Source organism: Callithrix jacchus, chromosome 7, assembly GCF_049354715.1.
Source record: "Callithrix jacchus isolate 240 chromosome 7, calJac240_pri, whole genome shotgun sequence".
NCBI lineage: Eukaryota > Metazoa > Chordata > Mammalia > Primates > Cebidae > Callithrix > Callithrix jacchus.
The window spans coordinates 62,239,680-62,267,129 of record NC_133508.1 but is presented as its reverse complement, the minus strand read 5'-3'; the positions used below and the strand labels follow the sequence as shown (position 1 = coordinate 62,267,129).

General features: G+C 45.7%; 1 protein-coding gene across 1 annotated transcript in view; it reads right to left on the bottom strand.

Annotated features, from left to right (window-relative positions):
- MAN1C1 (mannosidase alpha class 1C member 1) overlaps window positions 1-22,749 on the bottom strand; it is a 177,646-nt gene extending 154,897 nt beyond the window's left edge. The window contains exon 1 of the mRNA XM_035308185.3: window positions 21,276-22,749. Within this exon, the coding sequence (XP_035164076.1) occupies window positions 21,276-21,815 (540 nt within the window). The 5' untranslated portion in view covers window positions 21,816-22,749. The remainder of the gene's footprint in view (window positions 1-21,275) is intronic.
- Window positions 22,750-27,450: the final 4,701 nt, after the last annotated feature.

The following is a 27,450-nucleotide window of genomic DNA, read 5'->3' as shown; positions in this document are numbered from 1 at the left end:
AATAAATAATGGACTTAAACTACACTCTAGAAAAAATGGACCTAACAGATATTTACAGAACATTCTACTCAAGAACTGTAGAATACACATTCTTCTCATCAGCACATGGAACATTCTCCAAGATAGACGATACGATAGGCCACAAAACAAGTCTCAATACATTTTTTAAAAATCGAAATTGTGGCCTGGCGCAATGGCTCATGCCTGTAATCCCAGCACTCTGGGAGACCAAGGCAGGCAGATCACAATGCCAAGAAATTGAGACCATCCTAGCCAACATAGCGAAACCCCTTTTCTACTAAAAATACAAAAATTAGCTGGGCATGGTGGTGCACGCCTGTAGTCCCAACTACTCGGGAGGCTGAGGCAGAAGAATCACTTAAACCCAAGAGGTGGAGGTTGCAGTGAGCTGAGATCATGCCACTGCACTCCAGCCTGGTGACAGCGAGACTCTGACTCAAAAACAACAACAACAAAAAAAAAACCACCAAATTTAAGTACCTTCTCAGACCACAGTGGAATAAAGCTAGAAATCAACTCCAAAAGGAACCCTCAAAATGACACAAATACATGGAAATTAAACAATCTGCTCCTGAGTGATTTTGGGTTAACGATAAAATCAAGATAGAAATTCAAACATTTTTTGAAATGAATGATAATAGTAACAAGTTATCAAAACTCAGGAACACTGTGCTAACAGGAAAGTTTATAGCACTAAATGCCTATATCAAAAAGTTTGAAGGATCACAAATTTACAACTTAATGTTACATTTCAAGGAACTACAGAAACAGTAACAAACCAAACCCAAAGCTAGTAGAGGAAAAGAAATAACAAAGATCAGAGCGGAAGGAAATGAAACTGAAACATAAATACAAAAGATCAATGAAATGAAAAGCTGGTTCTTTGAAAAGATAAACAAAACTGATAGACCATTAGCTAGATTAACCAATAAAAAAAAGAAGATTCAAATGAGCTTAATTAGAAATGAAACTGGAGGCATTATAACCAACACCACAGAAATACAAAAGATTATTTGTGACTACTATGAACATTCCTATGCACACAAACTAGAAAAATCCAAGGAAACTGCTGAATTCCTGGAAACATACAACCCTCCTAGATTAAATAGGAAGAAACAGAAACCCTAAACAGACCAATAACAAACAGCAAGATTCAATCAGTAAAAACTGCCTCATACATACACAAAGGCCAGGGCGCGATGGATTCACAGCTAAATTCTATCAGACATTCAAAGAAGAATTGGGGCTGGGCACAGTGGCTCGCACCTGTAATTCCAATACTTTGGGAGGCCAAGATGGGCAGGTCACTTGGGGTCAGGCATTCAAGACTAGAGTGGCCAACATGGTGAAACCCCATCTCTACAATAAATACAAAAATTTGCCAGGCATGGTGGCATGCATCTGTAGTCCCAGCTACTCAGGAGGCAAAGGCAAGAGAATCACTTGAACCCAGTAGGCGGAGTTTGCAGTGGGCCGAGATCACACCACTACACTCCAGCTACTGAAACTATTCCAAAAGATTAAGAAAGAGGAAATCCTTCCTAAATCATTCTATGAAGCCAGTATCACTCTCATAACAAAACCAGGAAAGGACATAATAAAAAGAAAACAACAGACCAATGTCCCTGACGAATACAGATGCAAAAATCCTCAGCAAAATACAAGCTAAACAAATCCAACAGCACCTCAAAAAGAGAGTACACCATGATCAAGTGAGTTTCATATCAGGGATGCAGGAATGGTCTAACACATACAAGTCAATAAATGTGATATATCACATAAACAGAATTAAGAACAAAAACCATATGATCATCTCAATAGTTGCAAAAAAGCATTTGATAAGATCCAGCATACTTTTATGATAAAAACCCTCAACAAACTACGCATAGAAAGGACTTATCTCAAAATGATAAAGCTATATATGACAAACCCATAACCAACATCATCTGAATGGGGAAAAGTTTAAAGCATTCCCCACTAAAAACTGGAACAAGACAAGGATGCCCACTTTCACCATTTCTATTAAACATAGTAATGGGCCGGGCACAGTGGCTCACACCTATAATCCTAGCACTTTGGGAGGCCAAGGCGGGCAGACTGCCGGAGCTCAGGAGTTCAAGATTAGCCTGAGCAACATGGCAAAACTCTGTCTTTACTAAAATACAAAAAAAATTAGCCAGGCATGTTGGTGCATGCCTGTAATCCCAGCTACTCGGGAGGCTGAGGCACAAGAATCAACTTGAACCCAGGAGGTGGAGGTTACAGTGAGCCAAGATTGTGCCACTGCACTCCAGCCTGGGCAACAGAGCAAGAGTCTCAATCAATCAATCAATCAATCAATAGTACTGGAAGTCCTAGCCAGAGCATTCAGGCAAGAGAAAGAAGTAAAGGGCATCCAAATTGGGAAAGAGGAAGTCAAAGTATCGCTGTTCACAGATGATAACTATATATCTAGAAAAATCCTAAATATTCCTCCAAAAGACTCTTAGACTTAATAAATAAATTCATTAGTCTCAGGTTATAAAATCAGTGTACATAAATCAGTAGCACTGCTATACATCAACAACAACCAAGCTAAGAATCAAGTCAATAACTCAATTCCTTTTACGACAGCTGCAAAAATAAAATAAAATAAAATACTTAGGAATATACTTAACTAAGGAGGTGAAATATCTCTACAGGGAGAACTACAAAACACTGCTGAAATAATCACAGGTGACACAAACAATTGAAAACACATCCCATGCTCAGGGATTGGAAGAATCAATATTGTGAAAAGGACCACACTGCCCAAAGCAATCTACAGAGTCAATACAATTCCAAACAAAATAACAGTATCATTTTTCACAGAATAAAAAAAAGGTAATCCTAAAATTAATATTAAATTTTTAAAAAGAGCCTGAATGGCCAAAGCAATCCTAAGCAAAAACAACAAATCTAGAGGCATCAGATTACCAGACTTCAAATTATACCACAAGGCTATAGTTTTCAAAACAGCACGGTACTGTTATAAAAGTAGGCACACAGAATAGTGGAAAAGAATAAAGAACCCATAAATAAAGCCAAATACTTACCACTGACTCATCTTTGGCAAAGCATATAAAAACATACATTGGGAAAGGACATACTATTTAATAAATGGTGCTGGGAAAACTGGCTAGCCACATGTAGAAGAATGAAACTGGATCCCTATCTCTCAGCTTATACAAAACCCAACTCAGGATGAGTCAACAACTTAAATCTAAGACCTGAAACCATAAAAATTCCAGAAGATAACGTTGGAAAAACTCTTCTGGACATTGGTATAGGCAAAGAATGCATGACTATGACCCCAAAAGCAAATGCAATAAAAACAAAAATAGATAAATAAATGGGGCCTAAACTAAAAACTTCTGCACAGCAAAATAAATAATCATCTGAGTAAACAGAAAACACACAGAATGGGAGAAAATATTTGCATACTATATATCCAACAAAGGACTAGTGTTTAGAAACTACAAGAAACTCAAATCAGAAAAAAATTTTTTTTCATCAAAAAGTGGGCAAATGGCCGAGTACAGTGCTCATGCCTGTAATTCTAGCACTTTGGGAGGCCATGGCAGGTGGATCACCTGAGGTAGGGAGTTCAAGACTAGGCTGACCCATATGGTGAAATCCCATCTTTACTAAAAATACAAAAAAATTAGCCAGGCATGGTGGCACATGCCTGTAATCCCAGCTACTCAAGAGGCTGAGGCAGGAGAATCGCTTCAACTCTGGAGGCAGAGGTTGCATGCAGTGAGCTGAGATCGTGTCACTGCAGTCTAGCCTGGGTGACACAGGGAGACCCTGTGTCAAATATAAAAATAAATACAGTGGGAAAATAACGTGAGTAGACAATTCTCAAAAAAGATACATAAATGGCCAAGAAACATATGAAAAATGCTCTATCACTAATCATCACAGAAATGCAAATTAAAACCACAATGAGATACCACCTTACTCCTGCAACAATGACATTATTAAAAAGTCAAAAAACAATAGATATTGGCATTGATGAGGTGAAAAGAGAACACTCATACACTGCTGGTAGGAATGTAAATCAGTATAGCCTCTATGGAAAACATTATGGAGATTCCTTAAAGAACTATACGTAGATCTACCATTCGATCCTGCAATCCCACTACTGGGTGTCCACTAAAAGAAAAAGAAGTCATTACATGAAAAAGACACATGTACACACATCTTCAGTACTGCACAATTCACAATTGCAAAGATATGAAACCAACCTAAGTGCCCATCGGCCAATGAATGGATAAAGAATATGTGGTATATATACACCATGGAATACTACCTAGCCATAAAAAGGAATGAAATAACATCTTTTGCAGCAACTTGGATGGAGCTGGAAGCCATTATTCTAAGTGAAGTAACTCAGGAATGGAAAACAAAATACTGTATGTTCTCACCTGTAAATGGGAGCTAAGCTGTGATTATACAAAGTAGTATAATGGCCTTTGGAGACTCAGAAGGGAGAGGGATTTAAAAAAACCTACATATGAGTAAAATCTATACTACTTGGGTTAAGGGTGCACTAAAATTTCAGAATTCACTACTATATAATTCATCCATGTAACCAAAGACCACTTGTACTCCAAAAGCTATTAAAATGTTAAAAATGGCTGGGTCCAATGGCTCATGCATGTAATCCCAGCACTTTGGGAACAGATCGCCTCTAGTCAGAAGTTCAAGAACAGCCTGACAAACATGGTGAAACCCCCATCTCTATTAAAAATACAAAAAAAAAATTAGCCAGGTGTGGTGGCTTGCGCCTGTAATTTCAGCTACTTGCGAAGCTGAGGCAGGAGAATCACTTGAACCTGGGAGGTGGAGGTTGTGGTGAGCCGAGATTGCACCATTGCACTCCAGCCTGGGCAACAAGAACAAAACTTCATCTCAAAAATAAAAATAAATAAAATAAATAAAAATTTTTAAATAAAGAATATCATTTACAATATTTAAAAAGTAAAACAGAGATATAGTTAATAAAATATGTTCAAGCTCTCTTGAACATGAACGCTGCAAAACATTGTTGAGAGACATTAAAGAAAATCTAAATAAATGGAGATAGATAGCACATTCATAGAATGAAAGACCCAATACTGTTAACTCTCCCCAATTTGATCTACGGATTCAAGGCAAACTCAGTCAAAATCCCAGCAAAAAAAATAATAAAAAATTTGTTTGAGACAGTGTCTCACTTTGAGACAGCATTGCCCAGGCTGGAGTATGTCGCTGTGATCATGGCTCCCTGAAGTCTCAACTTCCCAGGTTCAACCAATCCTCCCACCTCTTAGCCTTTCCAGTAGCAGGAACTACAGGTATGCATCACCATACCTGGTTAATTTTTTTTTTTTTTCTTTAGAGATTGGGTTTTGCCATGTTGCCCAAGCTGGTCTGGAACTCCTGAGCTCAACTGATCCACCCATCTTGGCCTCCCAAAGTGTTGGGATTATAGGCGTGAGCCACAATGCCCAGCTTCCCAGCAAGATTTTTAAAGGAAAGTAACAAATTTGTTCTCAAATGTATACAGACATGCAAAGAAACTACAATGGCCAAAGCAATTTTGAAAAGAAGATCAAAGATGGAGCAATCACACTACCTGTTTTCAAGACTTACTATGAGGCTATAGCATCAAGAAAGCATGGATTGGCTGAGCATGGTAGCTCACACTTGTAATCCCAACACTTTGGGAGGCCGAGGCCAGCAAATCCTTTGAGGTCAGGAGTTGGAGACCAGCCTGGCCAACATGGCAAAACCCCATCTCTACTAAAAATACAAAAATTTGCCAGGCATAGTGGTGCATGCCTGTAGTCCCAGCTACTTGGGAGGCTGAGACAAGAAGATCATTTGAATCTGGGAGGTGGAGTGAGCAGAAATTGCACCACGGCACTTCAGCCTGGGCAACAAAGGGAGACTTTGTCTCAAAAAAAAAAAAGAGAGAGAGAGAGAGCATGGATTGACATAAAAGATAAATCACTAGAGTAGAAGAGTCCAGAAACAAAACCACATATATAGAGTCAATTCGTTCAACGAAGGCAACAAAGCACTTTGGCAGGGAAAGGAAAGTTTTTTTCAACAAACAGTGCTAAACAACTGGACCTCTAAATAGAAAATAGAGAACTTTAATTCCCACCTTACATCATGTACAAAAATTAACTTGAAGTCCATGAAAGACCTAAATGTAAAAACTGGGAGGAGGACTCAAGATGGCACTGTGAGAACAACCCAGGATTGAAGCTCTCGCTGGATGCGCAGAGAGGGTGAGTCAGGGACGCATTTCCAGATGGATCTTAGTTGCCCACAAAACGGGGAAATTCCCAGGTATAAAAGTGACACAGGACGCCAGGCAGAGGTCTTGGCTGGTGTAGCCGGCAGCCGGTGTGGCTGCGGCCCACGCCGAAGCACAGAGGCGCTCCACAGCGCTCCATACAAAAGCGCACTGTTACGGGTGCCCTGTTGAACTGGCAAACTGAGACTTGAGAGGGCTGAATTTGAGACTGAACAGGACTTGGACAGTGAGCCAGCCCAGGAAATCCCAGGGACACAGCGTTTGGGGTAGCGCAGTGCGACAAACAAAATGGCGATTCCAAACGCTCCCGGTGAGGAGGTTTTCTTAAAGCCCAGCTCCGTGGGGGAGGGGCGTCCACCATTACCGAGGCAATCAGCCCCTACTGAGGCACACGCCCATTGCTGATGCAGCCTGCCGTTGCCGAGGCAACCCGGTACAACAGAGAGACTCCACCGCAGGGCGTAGCCCGTGGCAACAGGGCGGAGACCGCAGCAGAAGGGCAGAGCCTGCAGCAACAGGGCGAACCTCACACCAGCAGGGCGGAGCCTCGGCAGGCAAATAGTGACTAGACTGCCTCCTAGCTGGGCAGGACAGCGAGGCGGACACTCACAAGGAAAGCCCCAACGCCCCCCTAGACAGAGCATCTGAGAAAAAAAGGGTTTTTTTATTAGTTATATTGCAGCAGAATTAAACATAGCAGCCTAACAGCCCTGAATGAACAACAGAGCTCACAGCTCAGCACTTGAGCTCCTACAAAGTAAAGACTGTCTCCTGAAGCAGCTCCCTGACCCCTCTATATCCAAAAGACTGACATTTGGCAGGCATCATTCTGGGACAAAGATAGCAGAAAAAGAAACTGGTAGCATCCCTCGCTGTTCCGCAGCTGCTATAGGTGCACCCCAGACAAGCAGGGCCTGGAGTGGACCTCAGCAGTCGTACAGCGAAGGGGCTAGACTGGTAGAAGGAAAACCAAGTAACAGAAATACTTCATCATCAACAATCTGGGTGTCCACTCAGAGACCCAATAGAAAAGTCAGCAACTACACAGACGACAGGTGGATAAATCCACAAAGATGGGAAGAAACCAGCGCAAAAAGGAGGAAAACACCTGAAACCAGAATACCGCGCCGCCTAGAAAGGACCAAAACTCCTCACCAGCAAGGGAACAAAGCTGGATGGAGAATGACTGTGACGAAATGAAGGAATTAGACTTCAGAAGGTGGATAATAAGGAACTTTTGTGAGCTAAAAGAACATGTTTTAAATCAATGCAAAGAAACTAAGAACCTTGAAAAAAGATTTGAGGAAATGATAACAAGAATGGATACCTTAGAGAGGAATATGAATGAATTAAAGGAGCTGAAAAACACAATACGAGAACTTCGCGAAGCATGCACAAGTTTCAATAGCCGAATTGACCAAGCAAAAGAAAGAATATCAGAAGTCGAAGATCAACTCAATGAAATAAAACGAGAAACCAAGATCAGAGAAAAAAGCGCAAAAAGGAATGAACAAAGTCTCCAAGAAATGTGGGACTATGTGAAGAGACCTAACCTACGTTTGATAGGTGTACCTGAATGTGACGAAGAGAATGAATCCAAGCTGGAAAATACTCTTCAGGACATTATCCAGGAAAAATTTCCCCCACCTAGCAAGACAGGCCAACACTCAAATGCAGGAAATACAGAGACCACCACAAAGATATTCCGCAAGAAGAGCAACCCCAAGGCACATAATCGTCAGATTCAACAAGGTTGAAATAAAGGAGAAAATACTAAGGGCAGCCAGGGAGAAAGGTCGGGTCACCCACAAAGGGAAGCCCATCAGACTCACAGCAGATCTTGCGGCAGAAACTCTACAAGCCAGAAGAGAGTGGGGGCCAATATTCAACATCCTTAAAGAAAAGAACTTTCAACCCAGAATTTCATATCCAGCCAAACTGAGCTTCAGAAGTGAAGGAAAAATAAAATCCTTTGCGAACAAGCAAGTACTCAGAGATTTTGTCACCACCAGGCCTGCTTTACAAGAGCTCCTGAAAGAGGCACTACACATAGAAAGGAAAAACCAGTACAAGCCATTCCAAAATCACACTAAATGCTAAAGAGCATCAACATAATGAAGAATCTACAACAACTAACGGGCAAAACAGCCAGCTAGCATCAAAATGGCAGTATCAAATTCACACATAACAATATTAACCCTAAATGTAAATGGACTAAATGCACCAATCAAAAGACACAGACTGGCAAATTGGATGAAAAGCCAAAATCCATCAGTGTGCTGTATCCAGGAAACCCATCTCACATGCAAGGATACACAAAGGCTCAAAATAAAGGGATGGAGGAAGATTTACCAAGCAAATGGAGAGTAAAAGAAAGCAGGAGTTGCAATTCTCATCTCTGATAAAATAGACTTTAAAGCAACAAATATCAAAAGAGACAAAGAAGGCCATTACATAATGGTAAAAGGATCGGTACAACAAGAAGGGCTAACGATCCTAAACATATATGGACCCAATACAGGAGCACCCAGATACATAAGGCAAGTTCTTAATGACTTACAAAGAGACTTAGACTCCCACACAATAATAGTGGGGGACTTTAACACTCCACTGTCAATATTAGACAGATCAACCAGACAGAAAATCAACAAGGATATACAGGGCTTGAACTCAGACCTGGAACAGGCAAACCTGATAGACATTTACAGAACTCTCCACCCCAAATCCACAGAATATGCATTCTTCTCAGCACCACATCACACCTACTCTAAAACTGACCACATAATTGGAAGTAAAGCACTGCTCAGCAAATGCAAAACAATTGAAATCATAACAAACAGCCTCTCAGACCATAGTGCAATCAAGTTAGAACTCAGAATTCAGAAACCAACCCAGAACTGCACAGCTTCATGGAAACTGAACAACTGGCTCTTGAATGTTGACTGGATAAACAACGAAATGAAGGTAGAAATAAAGAAGTTCTTCGAAACCAATGAGAACGAAGACACAACATGCCAGAATCTCTGGGACACATTTAAAGCAGTCTCTAGAGGAAAGTATATAGCAATAAGTGCCCATATGAGAAGAATGGAGAGATCCAAAATTGACACCCTATCGTCAAAATTGAAAGAGCTGGAGGAGCAAGATCAAAAAAACTCAAAACCCAGCAGAAGACAAGAAATAACTAAGATCAGAGCTGAACTGAAGGAGATTGAGACACAAAAAACCCTCCAAAAAATCAATAAATCCAAGAGCTGGTTTTTTGAAAAGATCAACAAAATAGACAGACCACTAGCCAGATTGATTAAAAAGAAAAGAGAGAACAACCAAATAGATGCAATAAAAAATGATAAAGGGGAAATCACCACAGATTCCACAGAAATTCAAACCATCATCAGAGAATATTACAAACAACTCTATGCACACAAACTAGTAAACCTGGAAGAAATGGATAAACTCCTGGACTCCTGTGTCCTCCCAAGCCTAAACCAGGAGGAAGCTGAAACTATGAATAGACCAATAACAAGGGCAGAAGGCGAGGCAGCAATTAAGAGACTACCACACAAAAAAAGCCCAGGTCCAGACGGGTTCACAGCCGAATTCTACCAGACACACAAAGAGGAGCTGGTACCATTTCTTCTGAAACTATTCCAAATAATCCAAAAAGAAGGAATCCTTCCCAAATCATTCTATGAGACCAATATCATCCTGATACCAAAACCCGGCAGAGACCCAACAAGAAAAGAAAACTTCGGGCCAATATCCATGATGAACGTACGTGCAAAAATCTTCAATAAAATATTGGCAAGCCGATTGCAACAGCAAATCAAAAAACTTATTCATCGTGATCAAGTAGGATTCATCCCGGGGACGCAAGGCTGGTTCAACATACGCAAGTCTATAAACGTAATTCACCACATAAACAGAACCAAAAACAAAAACCACATGATTGTCTCAATTGATGCAGAGAAGGCATTTCACAAAATTCCTTTATGCTAAAGGAATTTTATGCTAAAAACCCTCAATAAACTTGGTATCGATGCAACGTATCTCAAAGTAATAAAAGCTATTTATGACAAACCAACAGCCAATATCATACTTAATGGGCAAAAACTGGAAGCATTCCCTTTGAAATCCGGCACTAGACAAGGATGCCCTCTCTCACCACTCCTATTCAATATAGTACTGGAAGTTCTAGCTACAGCAATCAGGCAAGAAAAAGAAATAAAGGGTATTCAAATAGGAAAGGTGGAAGCCAAATTGTCTCTATTTGCAGACGACATGATAGTATACCTAGAAGACCCCATCGCCTCAGCCCAAAAACTCCTGAAACTGATAAACAACTTCAGCAAAGTCTCAGGATATAAAATCAATGTGCAAAAATCACAAGCCTTCCTCTACACCAATAACAGACTTAAAGAGAGCCAAATCAAGAACGAACTGCCATTCACAATTGCTACAAAAAGAATAAAATACCTTAGAATACAACTCACAAGGAACGTAAGGGACCTCTTCAAGGAAAACTACAAACCACTGCTCAACGAAATCAGAGAGGACACAAACAGATGGAGAAACATTCCATGTTCATGGTTAGGAAGAATTAATATCGTAAAAATGGCTATACTGCCCAAAGTAATTTACAGAATCAACGCTATCCCCATCAAGCTACCATTGACTTTCTTCACAGAACTGGAAAAAACCACCATGAACTTCATATGGAACCAAAAGAGAGCCCGCATAGCCAAGGCAATTCTAAGCAAAAAGAACACAGCGGGGGGCATCACACTACCGGATTTCAAACTATACTACAAGGCTACAGTAATCAAAACAGCATGGTACTGGTACCAAAACAGAGATATAGACCAATGGAACAGAACAGAGGCATCAGAGGCAACACAACATAGCTACAACCAGACAATCTTTGATAAACCCGACAAAAACAAGCAATGGGGAAAGGATTCCCTGTTCAACAATGGTGCTGGGAAAACTGGCTAGCCATGTGCAGAAAGCAGAAACTGGACCCCTTCCTGACACCTTACACCAAAATTAACTCCAGATGGATTAGACTTAAACATAAGACCTGGCACCATAAAAACCCTAGAAGGAAATCTAGGCAAAACCATCCAGGACATAGGAATAGGCAAGGACTTCATGACCAAAACACCAAAAGCATTGGCAACAAAAGCCAAAATAGACAAATGGGACCTAATCAAACTCCACAGCTTCTGCACGGCAAAAGAAACAGTCTCTAGTGTGAATCGGCAACCAACAGAATGGGAAAAAATTTTTGCAGTTTACCCATCTGACAAAGGGCTGATATCCAGAATTTACAAAGAACTCAAACAGATTTACAGGAAAAAAACAAACAAGCCCATTCAAAAGTGGGCAAAGGATATGAACAGACACTTTATGAAAGAAGACATATATGAGGCCAACAGTCATATGAAAAAATGCTCATCGTCACTGGTCATCAGAGAGATGCAAATCAAAACCACATTGAGATACCATCTCACGCCAGTTAGAATGGCGATCATTAAAAAATCTGGAGACAACAGATGCTGGAGAGGATGTGGAGAAAAAGGAACACTTTTACACTGTTGGTGGGAGTGTAAATTAGTCCAACCATTGTGGAAGACGGTGTGGTGATTCCTCAAGGCCTTAGAAACAGAAATTCCATTTGACCCAGCAATCCCATTACTGGGTATATATCCAAAGGACTATAAATCGTTCTACTATAAGGACACATGCACACGAATGTTCATTGCAGCACTGCTTCCAATAGCAAATACCTGGAACCAACCCAAATGCCCATTGATGATAGACTGGATTGGGAAAATGTGGCACATATACACCATGGAATATTATGCAGCAATCAGAAATGATGAGTTCGTGTCGTTTGTAGGGACATGGATGAATCTGGAGAACATCATTCTCAGCAAACTGACACAAGAACAGAAAATGAAACACCACATATTCTCACTCATAGGTGGGTGATGAAAAATGAGAACACATGGACACAGAGAGGGGAGTACTAAGCACTGGGGTCTATTGGGTGGAACCAGTGGGAGGGGTGTGGGGAGGGATAGCCTGGGGAGAAATGCCAAATGTGGGTGAAGGGGAGAAAGCAAACAAAACACACTGCCATGTGTGTACCTATGCAACTGTATTCCATGCTCTGCACATGTACCCCAAAACCTAAAATGCAATTAAAAAAAAAAAGATTTGTTTGCGTTGAAGAGCAACTGTAAAGCTAAAGTCATTGACTTGGGTATGTGCCATATTTATTTATAATTTTTTTAATGAGCATATTACTTGAATAAAACAACTCACACAATTTGTTTCCAATAATAAAATTTGAAGTTTCAGGAAAAAAAAAAAATAAATGTAAAAACTGAAATGATCAACCTTCTGCAATTAAAAATTATTCATGACCTGGGGTAGGCAAAGTTTTTTTAAAACTAGATACAGAAGGCACTCATCAAAAGGAAAATACTGATACACTGAACTTTATAAAAATGAAAACTTCTACTCTTTGAGTGACATTATTAAGAAAATGAAAAGACTGGCCGGGTGCGGTGGCTCAAGCCTGTAATCCCAGCACTTTGGGAGGCAGAGGCGGGTGGATCACAAGGTCAAGAGATCGAGACCATGGTGAAACCCCGTCTCTACTAAAAATACAAAAAATTAGCCGGGCATGGTGGCGCATGCCTGTAATCCCAGCTACTCAGGAGGCTGAGGCAGGAGAATTGCCTGAACCCAGGAGGCAGAGGTTGTGGTGAGCCGAGATCGCGCCATTGCACTCCAGCCTGGGTAACAAGAGCGAAACTCTGTCTCAAAAAAAAAAAGAAAATGAAAAGAAACTGTAGACTGGGAACAAACATTTATAATACATATATCTGATAAAGAACTTGTATCTAGAATATATAAAGAATTATTGCAATTCAATAAGACAGTAAACAGAAAAGTTTTTGACATTAAAAAGGAAAAAAAGTTTTAAACAGATGATTGTGAGAGAGAGAGATAGAAACAGCAGATAAACACATGAAAGGACATTCAATACCAACAATGAACAGGGAAACATTAAAGTCACAACAAAATGTCACTACACATCATCTAGAATAGCTAAACCTTGACAATAACAAGTGTTGGTAAGGATGCAGAACTCTCACATATTGCTGGTAGAGTATAAAATGGTCTCACTACTTGGGGAAAGTGCTTCTAGTTTCTTATAAAGCCAATTATACATCTGCTCTATGGGCCAGTAATTCCACTCCCCGTTAAACAAAAGAAATGAAAAAATATGCCCACACACAGACTTGTACATAAAATGCTTATAGCAGCTTTATTCACAATATCCAGAACAACCCAAAAGGCCAACAGTTGAATGAATAAACAAATTGAGGTATAATCACACAATGGAACACATCTCAACAATACAAAGGAATGAAGCACTGATACGCACAATATGGATCAATTTCAAAAACTGTCTTCAGTGAAAGAAGCCTTGTCCCCCTGTCCACAGAGCATGTACTGTAGTGTTCCGCTTCTTTTTTCTTTCTTTCTTTCTTTTTTTTTTTTTTCGAGGAGTCTCACTCTGTCACCCAGCCTGGAGTGCAGTGGACATGGTCTCGGCTCACCACAACCTCTACCTCCTGAGTTAAGCGATTCTCCTACCTCAGCCTCTGAAGTAGCTGGGACTACAGGCACATGCCACCGGGCCCAGCTATTTTTGTTTTTTTATTTTTAGTAGAGATGGGGTTTCACCATGTTAGCCAGGATTGCCTCAATCTCCTGACCTCATAATCCGCCTGCCTCAGCCTCCCAAAGTGCTGGGATCACAGGCATGAGCCATCGTGCCTGGCCTACTTTTTTTTTTGAGACAGGGTGTTGCTCTGTCACCCAGGCTAGAAAGTCTGATCAAAACTCACTAGAGCTTTAGACTCCTGCACTCAATGAATTGACCCACCTCAGCCTCCTAAGTAGCTGGGAACACAGGTGTATACCTTACATCTCGTTTGTTTGTTGTTTTTTTTTAATAGAGACAGGGTCTTGCTATGTTGCCCAGACTGGTCTTGAACTTCTGGCTTCATCTGATCCTCCCACTTCAGCCTCCCAAAGTGCTTCAGCACAGGCATTAGCCACTGCACCTGGCTTACTACTCCATCTATCTGAAGTTCTAGAACAGGCAAAACTAATCTCGGCTGATAGAAATCAAGATGTGATTGGGGCTAGATGAGAGGTTGATGATGGGGGAAGCATCTGGTAAGGAGCAGAGGACCTTTCTGAGATTATGGAAATGTTCTGTATATGACAGGGCTGTGGTTTACATGGTTTTCTGCATTTCTTAAAATACAGCAAACTGTATATCTAAGATCTGTGCATTTCACTATATGTATTAATAAATTATACTTAAATAAATAATAGTTACAACACAAGGTTGTTGTGTTAAAAAAATAAGACGAGATCACAAAGTACAAACATTGGGAAGCAAACAGTCTTGGTGATACAACCCATCAGCCCCAACGGGACATTGCAGCATTGCACAGTGGATTTTATGGTGAACGCAAAGCCATCAGGAATGATTTTGTGTTTAGCATGATACTTAAGAAGATGGCAGAGGGGAGAAAAACTTCCTATTATTTGGCCACTGAAAATAGTTGCTATTTAGTGACAACTGTTTGCCCAGAAGATTCACCTTGAGAGCAGCTGACTCCCAGAAGATGCCAGATAAAAGCACAACTATTGATCATCTATCAAGGCAGGCACTAATCAATATGTCAAAGTTTCTTCTGTAAGTTACCACTAAAGGTACTGCACGAAAACAGATGGACAATTGCCCTGGTTTTAGCCTTTAATTAAAGATGATTCCGAGTTAAGAAATTCAGACCCCCTTGTGAGTAAGAACTGTTCTGACCACCTGCCTGCCAAGTGTGGGGAACTCTCAACCAAATCTTAGAGAACAGCCTTCCAGGGGAGGAAACACCTGCAGTTAAGCCCCACACTGAGGCTGTGGTCTCTGTGGCTTCTGTTCTCTTTGTGAGTGGAGACACCAAACCAGGTCTGACTTAACAGCAATCTCAGCTGCATCAACTCTACACTTACGACACTCAAAACCCTGCTGTCTGAGTTACTGACCGGCCCCTGGAGTGAAGCGGGAGTGAGGAGGAAGAAAGAGGGAGGGGGATAAGGTCCTTGAGTCCTTGGAATTCTTTAAGGAGTCTCCAATTTGGCTTCTTACCATCATCTGCATGGAAATACAGAGCTAAGAACATTTGTTGTTTCTTTTCCCCAAATTACGCAAACGCCTGTGCATAAAGGCCTTGCTTGGCTCAGGAATAGCAGGGAATCAAGAACCAGGGCTTATTTGTTTGAATGAGCCTGGTCTTTTTGGACTGACTGCAGGTGCACAGAACTGGAATGATAATAATCCTTAGCTCATGACACTTGTCCCTGCTCCATGCATGGCCCCTATTTTCAAGTAATGTAATAATAAATCCATGAGCTTGCCTGAGGCAACTATCCTACGTCCATCATTCCCTGGGGAAGCTCTTCCCAGTTTTGCCAATGAAAGCAAGGCAGGGAGAGCCTAAAGCTCCCAACACTTCCCGGTAACACAGATTCAACTTAGGATGCAGAGAGAGGTTTCTTCTCCAAGCCAGAGTCAGTATCCACAAGGCTGGGTACTCACCTGTATTACCAAGCAGCTTCCCTGCTTGGGGGGCTTTACAATCTGCAAGCCTGATTTATTTTTTTCAATAAGAGAAAAGATGTAAGTCCCTTTGAGCAAAGTATGCCTGATATATATCACAATATTTATTTTTGGTGGAGTAATGGATCCGTCTTCCGGGAAAGCTAGAGAAAAAGCATTTCTTGAACTCGGATGTAAATCAGTCACTGTGAAAACCACAGGGGAATCTATATTCTTACCCTCCTGCTAACTGTACTGTGAAATAGGCAGCTGACTTTTAAAAATCGTCATTCTATTTGTTTCTAGCCCTAACACTAACGATGGAGTTAAGAATATGGGGCCTGAGAATCAATTGCTCCTGGAATGCCTACTTCCCTTAAATGGTACAACTAGAAATGAAAGCAGAGACCCAACCCACGTGTGGGAGTTAAGTTGTACACCTAGTAGGAACAAGTGCTATCCTTTACTCAACTGCAGTGCTCAGAGGAACCGGAGGAGATGTGTGGCTGGGTTGAGGAGGTAAGGGTCTTCCAAGGGGCCTGCCCAGTGATTACAGGCCAGTCTCCACCTATGATAAATGTACTATAGAGCAGGACAAGAGGAAAACTGAAGAGACTGAAGGACAAGGGAGGAGGGAAAGGATCTTGAATGAATTTGCAACTCAAACAGAGCTCTTCGAAGGAAAGCTATTTAAATCTGAGCTGTTTCTAATATTAATTATCCTGAACATCTCATGGGCTCAGATTCACATGCTACAAAGCCTTTTAATTTTCCTACCTGTCCCTGGCACTCATGACAATAAATCAGATATACAGAGAAACCACCAAAAAAAACCACACATGACTAACGAACCAACCTGTTAATGGGGAACAAAGATCATTTGCCAAGATGACTTATTCAGATGCTGTCACATATCATAACCAGCAATACCCTGGCAGCTAAACACAGAAGGCACAGAGGGCAAGAGCTGGGCGCTCCCTGCCAAGTCACAGGCACCCTCCAATGCCTGCTATCCAAGCATGAGAGATTTTACTCATGAGTGCCGCCTCCACTCCCTCAAGTCAGATTTGCCCTCGGAAAATTACCGCAACTTCTAAAAGGCCTCTTGAGTCACTGGGCTGCTAAGCCCCTAATTCTGACTATAGCTCTTACTTTGAGGCTCCTTAGAATTCCAGGTACCCTGAGGAAGAAGATCCAGCCTCGGCCACGAGCAACCTTACCTGTTAGTTTATAGATCTTTAATGTAGCCATTCATTAAAGTATCTGAGTTCCAACTAAATGTCAAACAGTAAAGAGGTGGAAGTGGAGGAGAGAGAAGTGTCCTCTAAATGCCAGCCTCTTGGTTTTGCCATGAAGGCTGAGGCCCAGTAATAAACAGGAATTTCCAATCAGAGCTGATGGAACAGCTGGGACTTGAACCCAGCTTGGATTCTTAACAGAACGGCTACATAGAGTAGTTTATAAGAGCAATGAACCAACAGCACAAGGAAGGTGGGGAAATTGAATCCACATTCTCCTCACCCAGCCCTGCACTCTGGAATGGTGCTAGTGCTGCATCTACCCAGAGGAAGGGGCCCTTTGTGGTTTGTTTGAAAGCACCATATGGCCAAAGGGAAGTCCCAACTCCAGTACCATGTTTTCAGTGGCCCAGCCAGCCTAATACCCTTTTACAAAAACCCACCTTCACTGGAAGGAACTGAGGTTCCCCAAATCAACAACCAAGCACTGGCCAGGCACAGTGGCTCATGCCTATAATCTCAGCACTTTGGGAGGCTGAGGCAGGTGGATCACCTGAGGTCAGGAGATCGAGACCAGCCTGGGCAACATAGCGAAACCCTGTCTCTACTAAAAATACAAAAATTAGCCAGGTGTGGTGGGGCACCTGTAATCCCAGTTACGTGGGAGGCTGAGACATGAGAATCACCTGAACCTGGAACCCAGGAGGTGGAGGTTGCAGTGAGCCAAGACCACACCACTGCATTCCAACCTGGGCAACAGAGCAAGACTCCATTTAAAACAACAACAAAAACAAAAACACAACAAAGCATCATGGGTAGAACCCAGGGCAGTCTGAAATTTTCCACCAAGCTATAACCCTGAAAAGCTGTACATTCCCATGTGTGAGACAAGTCTGTTTGAACTTGAATCCATGAGAAACCCACCAGTGAATGGCATCCCCATTTCTTCTATTATCCTCAGATCTGAATCCCTTTACATTCTAGCAAACACCTTTACTCTTCATGGTTCCAAGCTGAGGATGGTGGGAATAATTAACTTCATCAACTGTCTGAATAGCTCCTCTTGGCTAGGTGCTAGAGACACAGCAGTGAATACCATGACCCCATCAACACCACCACACTATTGTCCCTGAGTTCCAGTACTAAGATATCTCAAAACAATTCAGAAAGCCCAACTGCTATGGTGTCCCTGACCAGACTGGCAGTTCCCTTAGGGGCCACAGTCAGAAGCAAGAGGGTCTATAACCAGCTTATTCTCCTCTCCCTCACCGCATTTTACAAGAAGGTCCAGGAAGGAGAGGTGGCTTGCTCAAAGTCAGACAGTTGAGAGTGAGCTGAAACTCCAACCCATGTGCTCTGGGTCTCCTCTCTCCACTACATTGCTTTGGTCAAGGTTCCAAAATTGGAAAGTAAGGATAAACAGTTGGTTCTAGGGACAGAGTGTTTCCTGACATATATATGCCCAGAGCCTGCAGCCTCAACCATCTTATCAACACAGACCTGATGACCATGTCCATCTCTCGGGATGCTCATGTTGTTGATCTAGAGCCCAAGTGTCCAGTTTTCATTCAGGCTCCTTTACCACCCTCTCTGGCTCTCTCCTGATATTTACTTTCACTTTAAAATCTTATAAGAACAGGGCTCTTTTTATCTGATGCCGGCTCCCCCTCTGTTCCTTGGATTTAATCAATCCGTGTCTGGAAATAAACAAACCAGAGAGGAAAGCAACAGTCCCTTTTGTGAAAACAGACACCTTTCTAAAATGATCTACCCCTGGGCATGACGCAGAAAGAATTTAAATGAGAAGGAAATAAAGATGTCCTCCAGCAATCATCTATGTGTTCATCTTGGAGTGGGACAGCAGGAATGGTAACTGCATGAACAACTAAACCAAAACCCACTCCACATCTTTCAGATTTTAGTGGGAGTGGGGTCAATGGCAGGAAGCCTAAAGAGACAATACGTTTCAAAACAACAGAACCCACCCCTCTCCGTTCTTAGGAGCTTAAAGTCTTCAAGATTAGTAAGGGAGGGCTAGTGGAACACCAACTCCAAGTATATGCAGCATGCCCCCAGCTGGTACCAGGGGTGCAACAAGATGCCAGCTAGAAAGATCCTGACATCTGGCCACCAACTTAGACCTTCTCCCATCGTTATTTTATACCTACCTGCGAAGCACAGAATCCTCACCCCTCTTACCACCCTCCAGCCACTCCAGCAAGCATCACCCCCAGCCTCTGCTGGAAAAAGTTGTCTTACACAGAAAGGGAGAATCAAGTTCCCAACTCGCCAGTCTGCCCTACCAGCAATGACTCCCAGCCCCAGGCATCGGAAATGAGCCACCATCTAAATGCAAATAGAGAGAGCATCTCTTCTGAGGAGGACAGTAGTTAATTCTTAATCCTTTGGGACATCCGTTTGAAAATGTGACGGCAGCTCTGGACGCCCCATGAAAAACTGCATGCAAGCAGTTTATACATAAGTTCACTGGGGGTCACCGCCCTCCTAGGAGCTCGAAAGGGGCAAAAAGATCTACTGTGCTCAGAAGCAGCTTTGAGAAAGAGCTACGGGTGGTCCAGGTGAGTATTCAACAGCACAGTTCCTTAACAGGAAAGGGAGAAATGAACGCCCCTTACTTAGCTACTCCAAGTTCCAGTTTTCAATCAACCTGAGATTTCAACAGAAATTTTGAACTGAGAGCACGCAAATATGCACACACACATACACACCAAGCACTCGGCTTCCTTGTGGCTTCCTACTGTAACTTCACAAAATGTCCTATGATTGCTAGTTAAGTGTCCAAACAGTAACGGCAGAGATAAGTGGAAGAGAGGTGGGCGCTAGACGGAAGGGTAGTTCAGACAAGGAGAAGGGGACAGTCTGGCTGTCTGGCTAAGCTCTCCATTGGCTCTAAGCAGGTCTTGACAGGGCAGGTCCTGATCCTTGCTGCCTGCATTCCCTGGAAATCAGGCCGACCTGGAGCAAACCAAGAAGTCCAGACAGAAGCAGCCCTTTCTTTCCTTTGAGTCCATGGTGAGGGGAGAGCACCCTCTCGTTTCTAGGGAGGAGACCCTGGCCCACAGCTTGCCCACGGCCCCCTCGTGGCTTGGGGGTGTCACTGCAGCCCCCTCTGCATTGCTGGGCACCAACCGCTCGCAGGCAGTTCTAACAGTGGTCCAGCAAAATATTTAGTTAACAGTGGCAAACTGGCAACTGTCTTCAAGCCTTGTGAGGCTGTTTGCTTTTGATTTCTTAAGCTAAGACTCAGACTTAAAGTGATCCTTCTAAATCCCTCCTGGTACAATCCCCACAGGGAACCAGCCCAAGACGGGCTTCATTAAGCCAATAACCTCGGCGCTTCTGTAACATGACCACTGCTTTATCATCTCTTCCTGCATCACATGCAATTATGTACAATTGTGTACAACTGTTCCAAAGCTCAATAAGCTCAACAGAAACAGTTAGAATGCACAACATTCTCTGGTTTGTAGGTTGCTTACTAGATTACAAAATACTTGCAGGACACCAAATGCCCTCCTCAATCCTGGGTTTTCAGGTAAGCAGGTCCTGCAGGGGTTTTGGACTTAAAAGTTACACAGTGAAAAAGAACGTGACCAGTGGCTCTGTGTCCACAAATGCAAAAAGAGGGTGCATTGAGGAACCTGAACTCCACAAAGGGAAGGAGTGGAGCTCATGGGGCTGGGGGTTGGACAGGACAGACCAGAGTCTGGGAGTGAGGGGGCAGCTGGTCTCGGGGTTCAGCGGCCATCTGTCGGGGTGGGGACGGTTAACTGACCCCAAGGGAGGGAAACTGTGTAGGGAGGAGAGGAGGTGGGACGTTTGGGAGGTGAGAGGAAGGTGCAGAGTGTGTCTGCAAGGCCTGAAGTAGACCCGTGACCAGGAACGACTGAGGCAAGTGAAAGGGGTGGGAGCGCCAGAGGATCTCCTCTTTGGTGGGGACAACGGGTGGGAGGAATTGGGGAGCTGAGTCCATTACCTCCTTGATTTTCTCCCGCTGGGCTCGCACTCGGCTCTGGGGCTCCTGACTCTCGTCGGCCCTTGTTCCCAGGACCGGGTGGCGGAGGCGGCTCCGGAATGCGTTGAAGTCAAAGCGAAACGGAACGCCCTCGTCCCCGGGCCTGGAGGCCAGGATGCCATTGCCCCGGGCCGCCGTAGCCTCCTCGCGGGGTCCGGTGGGACGGGTGCGCCGCAGCCCCCCTTTCCTGCGGCGGGGACTGGCCCGGCTGCTGGGGTCATCCTCACCTGGGGCCGGCACGGCAGGGGCCGGGTTGGGAGGCGGCTCCTGCTCGCGGGCCGGGATGTGGCCGGCGATTTCGGCCACCACCTCCAAGCCAGGCTGCTGGGTCCGGGGGGCCAGGAAGAGGCGCTTGAGGCGAGAGGAGTGGGGCAGCAGGAAGAGGGCCCCGAAGCACAGGGTGACAAGGCCCGAGAGGAAGAGGAGGAAGAGGAACTTCTGCGGCAGCCGCAGCCCCCACGGGGAGGCCGGGACGAAGCCAGGCACTTTCCTCATGAGCATCGTGGCGCTACCCGGGACCCCCGCAGCCCGCGGAATCCAGGCACGTGTCTGCGGGGGCGCAGCGAAGGGAGGGCGTCCGGAGCGCCGCCCGGGATGGGGGTCCCTGGGTAGGGCAGCCAACCCTGAGAGTTTCGCCGCTTTGGGGGGCTGTCTCCGAAGTTCAGGGAGTTTGGAGAGAGTCCTCCCGCGAGAAGGCGGAGGAGCAGCAGCCTCGGCGGGGCCCGGGCGAGCGGGGCGGCACGGCTCGGGGCCCGGGCCCGCAGAGACCGGCCGCGCGCCGCAGCCTCCCCTTGGGCCGAGCCCTCCCCGCCGCGCCGGGGCCCGCGCCTTCCCGCGCTGCGGCCGCTGGGGCCGTCACATGCCGTCCGCGGCGTCCCGGCTGTCCGCGCCGAGGGGCGCCCGCAGGCCCGCGCCGAGCCGCCCTCAGCCCCCCGGCCTCCTGCCCGCGCTGGTCGGCGCCCAAAGTTTCAGCCTTAGAAGCAGTTTCCGGAGGAGAAAGAGGCGACGGAGGGCTGGCGTGTCAGCGCCGCCCCGAGCGCGCGCACACCCGGCTCGGTCGCGACAGCGCCCGGGCTCTCTATCTGGACACGTCCACAACTTTGCTCCTCCGCGGAGCGGGCGCCAGGAGCCGGGAGCGGCCAGGGAGCGGGAGCAGGCACTTCCGAGCCTGCGGGTACAAGGGGCTGCCCGGGCCCGCGAGAGTGCAGGTCCGGAGCCGCGGCTGGGCGGCAGCAGCTGCGCCCGGGAGCGCGGGCTCCCGCTCCTCCAACTCAGTAGGGCGCGGGGCTCCCGCTAGGATCACCTGTTCCCGGCTCCGCGGAGCGCGCAGCCCCGGCCGCGCCTCCCCCGCTGCAGCTGTCGTCCTCGCAGCGGCCGCTCCAGACGGGCCGCCGCCGCCGCCAAGCCTGCGCCCCACACGCGCGCACAGCCGACCGGCCGCCTCCGCCGCCGCTCAGGCTTTCACTGCGACAGCGCCCGCCGCCCCGCCTCCTACCGCCCGCCGGCCACGCCCACCGGCCACGCCCACGCGCGCGCCCCGCGCCCCCTCCTGCCGCCGCCGCGCCGCAGCCGGGCCGAGGGCCGCGCGTTCGTGGGCGGGGCGGAGGCCGAGCACAGGCGGGAGCGCAGCCCCCGCTCAAAGCCCCGCCCTCCACGAAGGGACAGCGTAGCGCGCAGTCCCCATCCGGCCGGCGCCAGTGGTCCTAAGGCGCGGGGCTGGCGAGGGCGGGGGTGGGGAGCGCAGTGAGGGCATTGGCTGCATCCGAGGGATACCCGCTGGGCCACAGTCGCCCATTGGTTACTGCCCAGCCCTCGCTGGACCCCGAGCGACCGAGACCACCCCCCTTCCCGCCCGCGCGGCTCGGGTTAGTGGCCCCCGGAAGCAGGCCGGAGACGGAGCTGCTCTGGAGGCCTGTGCGGGTCGTTGGGTGACCTCTCTCGCCCCCCAGTGCCAGCCCGGGGTTGTCAGGGAGCTGACAGCCCGCGCCCTGGGGGCTGCCCCGAGCGTCTCAGCGCTAACGCGGAGCCGTGGCGGTGTTGCTCGTGGCTGGTGCTATGCCAGAGAGCTGTGGTCGCGGCCGGGTAGGCGGAGGCGGTGTTTCCACTGCCCCCGCCCCCCCGCAGACCACCGCTTGCCTTCCCTTTCATACAACCTTAAACGGGGCCAGGGCCCCTGAGTGAAGTATGGAGGGAGGCTGACCGTGGCCTTGAGAAGCCACGAAAGGAAGAGAGCCCCGGGCGTGTCTACAGAAGACCACACACATCCTGTGACCGAGGTGTACCTTGATGCCTGCGTGTGTTTATATGCACATGTGTGCGTCTGGGCATAGATACCTGTGCACACAGAGACTGGCATGTGGGTGTGTACAACGCACTCAAACATATGCTTAATTTGGGTGTGAACACCAGTGTGCATACACATATATGCAAATTAGTACAAACATGGACATGTGCACCCACATACCCACAGACACTCAGGCAACAGATACCTCCAAAAACATGCCAGGCTGAACTCCCAGACACGCGTGTCCTCAACCCCAAGGCCCTCACACCTGCCTCCCTGGACTTAGTCTCTGCATCTTCCCTTCCTGTTAAACCTAACACAGGGCAAAGCAACATTGTGCTGTGTGGGTCTTTCATGCAAAACACTTTATAGAGACAAATAACAGCAGAGGGAGAAACAAATTAAGAGGTTTGTAATAGGCAAGAGGGAAAATATCTACTTTCAGCTGCAATTTAAAATGAAATGCAGCGTTGACGAGACAGAAAATACTGCAGGGAAGCTTTTCCCGACAGAAGAAGCGGGCCAGGCAGGCTCTCACCTCGTAAATCGTTCTTCTTCTCTGAGGCCTGCTGCGAATGCGCGGCTGGGACTCAGTCATCCGTCTACCTTTGGCCAGACCACTGACAGCAGACCCACCCTTGGTGCTTAAATATCCCTGGCGTGCAACTTTCTCTCAACTGAAAATAAAAGTGAAGTAACAGGTGCAAACATTTTGGTCACTGGAGATGACTAATCCTTCCCAACCCTACAAATACACGCAGCTTAAATAGAAAATTCTAATTCAGATATTTCAGTGTCTTGTGAGTTTGGTTGACAGGTTGATGTGGGGCCAGCTGTGTACATCAGAGATAAGCCTGTGACCCATTTGGGTACAGGAGCCCAGAGACCTGGCCTGGCCTCACCCATGTCTCCAATACCCAAGCATCGCCTCACTGGGTCCCACTGCAGGAAAGGACAGCCTTGTCTTTGGATAACCAGCAGGGACCCAGCATTAGAGTCATCATCTGCATTGTTCCTCATTGTGAGTGTAGGGGAACCACTTTTCACGTCCCTGTGAACGTAGGATCCAGAAAGGGAGAAGAGCAGAGCTGAGTCTCAGAAGGAATTGTCTGTTTGAACTAGATCCTCACTGTGATGTGACACTCTGACCAAACTGTGGTGTGCTCTGTGAGCCAGAGTAAAAAGCGAGGCTGCATCAGGACTGACGTGCCTTTCAAAGTCAGGCTACGAAAACCAGAGGCCACAGCAGGTAACTCCATTTCAAAGTGATGGGATGTTGGTGATCACACCATGTTGTTGATACCATCACTTGTTAGGGAGATACCAGTCTCTCTAAAAAGCTCTCTGAAAACCCTAGGTGTCCCCTTGCCCTCCCTTCTAGCCCACAGAGACCTCAGACATCCTATGGCTCTTCTCCCACTGACTTTTTACTATTGGTGTACTGTCCCAAAGCAGATGCTGAGTTCTCCACCATGGCTTGCTCACTTCTCTAACTGCCCCAGGTCTTAACCACAATGCCTTCCAGATGGGCACTGTGTTTGCTCAGTAAATGATTGAATAAATGAGTGAGTGGATGCCCATTTCGCAGATGTGGAAACCGAGGCTTGGCGAATGGGACAACAGTGAACTAACATTTTTGATGTGCCAAATACATATTGTCTCACTTGCTTTCCATTTATTTTTATGGTAGGTAATTATTAGTAGCCCAATTTTACAGATAAGAAAACCGAGGCTTAGAGAGACTGGGGATGAGTTTTAAGTATCTGTATTAGTCAGAGTTCTCCAGGACAACAGAACCAATAGGCTATATATAGATATATAAAAAGAGATTTATTATGAGGGATTGACTCCTGTGATTATGGAAGGCTGAGAAGTTCCACAGTCTAGTGTCTTCAATCTGGAGGTCTAAAAAGCTGGTGGTGTAGTTCCAGTCCAAGCCAGGAGGCCTGCGAACCATGACAGCCGATAGTGTGAATCCTAGTCTGAGCCTGAAGACCCCAGAACCCGGAGAGCTGACGTCCAAGGGCAGGAGAAGATGGATGGTCCAGCTCAAGCACAGAGCATGGATTTGCCCTTCCTCTTCCTTTTTGCTCTGTTTGGGCCATCAGTGGATTGGATGCTGCCCACCCACATTGGTATGGGCAGATCTTCTTTACTCAATTTACCGATTCAATTACTAATCTCTTCCAGAAATTCCCTTACAGACACCCAGAAATAACGTTTTACCAGCTGTGTAAGCATCCCTTAGCCCAGTCAAATTGACACACAAAATTAACCTTCACAGCATCTTTCTCAGTTTAATTCAGAAATTCAAGTGGAACTGGGAACAGAAACAAACAGCTATTTCTAAAAAAAATCTATTCTGTCAACAAATATTTATTCAAATTGGATGCAAGGTATTGCACTAGTTTTGGACACAAAGGTGAGCAAAGCATGGTCCCTTGTTATTATTGATTCATTCTTCCAGTAAAAAACTACTTATTGAACACCTACTATGTGCCAGGTACAGAGAGGCAGGGGATACAGCCATGACACAGATGCGAAGCCTACCTTCATGGAACTTCTTGTCTAAGCAACAAACGCAGACCAATCTGGCCCATCAGGAGGGGAACCACCAGGCACCAGGCACTGCACTAGTGCTTCACTCAGATCCTATCTGACCCTCACAACAGCCCTCTCTGAGGTAGGTCTCAAGATTCCAGTTTAGCAGATGGGGAAACTGAGACTCAGGGTATGACATGACTTGTCCAAAGCCACACAGGGCAAATATGAGAGGAAATCAGGCCCATCTAATCACAGAATCCATGTGCTTTCTGTTAGTGATATTAGCAACTACTAAGATTGCTGGAACACTTATGATGTGATCAGCCCCTTTTAAAACATGTTAAAGACTAACCTGGCCGGGCGCAGTGGCTCCCGCCTGTAATAATCTCAGCACTTATGGAGGCCAAGGTGGGCAGATCACCTGAGGTCAGGAATTCAACACCAGCCCGGCCAACATGGTGAAACCCTATCTCTACTAAAAATGCAGAAATTAGCTGGGCGTGGTGGCATTTGCCTATAATCCCAGCTACTCGGGAGGCTAAGGTATAAGAATCGCTTGGACCCGGGAGGCGGAGGCTGCAGTGAGCCAAGATCATGCCACTGCACTCCAGCCTTGACAGTAGAGTGAGGCTCTGTCTTAAAAGAAAAAAAATAAAGACTAAACTAATTTATTTGATCCTTGCAACACCCCATGTGATGGGTAACATTAAGTACAGAGATGTTAAGGAACTTACTCAATGTCACACAGCTGGGAAGTAGCAGAAGAGAGATTTGAGCCCAGACAATCAGGATCCAGAGCCCTCTATGCCTGTCAGAATCTGCTGTCTCCCTCTTGTAATGCTGTGAGAGCAGGCTCTATAGGCGGTGAGATCAAGGAAAGAGCACTGGCCTCAGGCAAGATCAATACAGACTTGTTGGGAGGATTATATAAGTTCATTTAGTCATTCAACAAGCGGTACAAGGCACCTGATACATATACCCAACCCAAGGCAATACACTAAGTTTTAGAGATAAGGTGATGAGGAGAAGCAGACACATTTCTCCCATCATGGAGCCTACGGTCTCATGGGAAAGACGAGTTTAAACAAATAACCTCCAAAGGAGTATTCAGGCTGAGATGAGAGAGAAAGGAGAGAGAAACGTTGCTCTAAGAGCAGGCCGCAGTGGATCTGTACCCAGGCTTCATTGGGTGGGCCAGGGAAGGCTCCCCCTAAGGATGAGTGCAGTTACCTAGGCAGAAGGAGGGTGAGAATGCCCAGGCGAGGGGACAGCACAGGCAAAGCCCCTGGGTTGAAGGAACGTGGCACT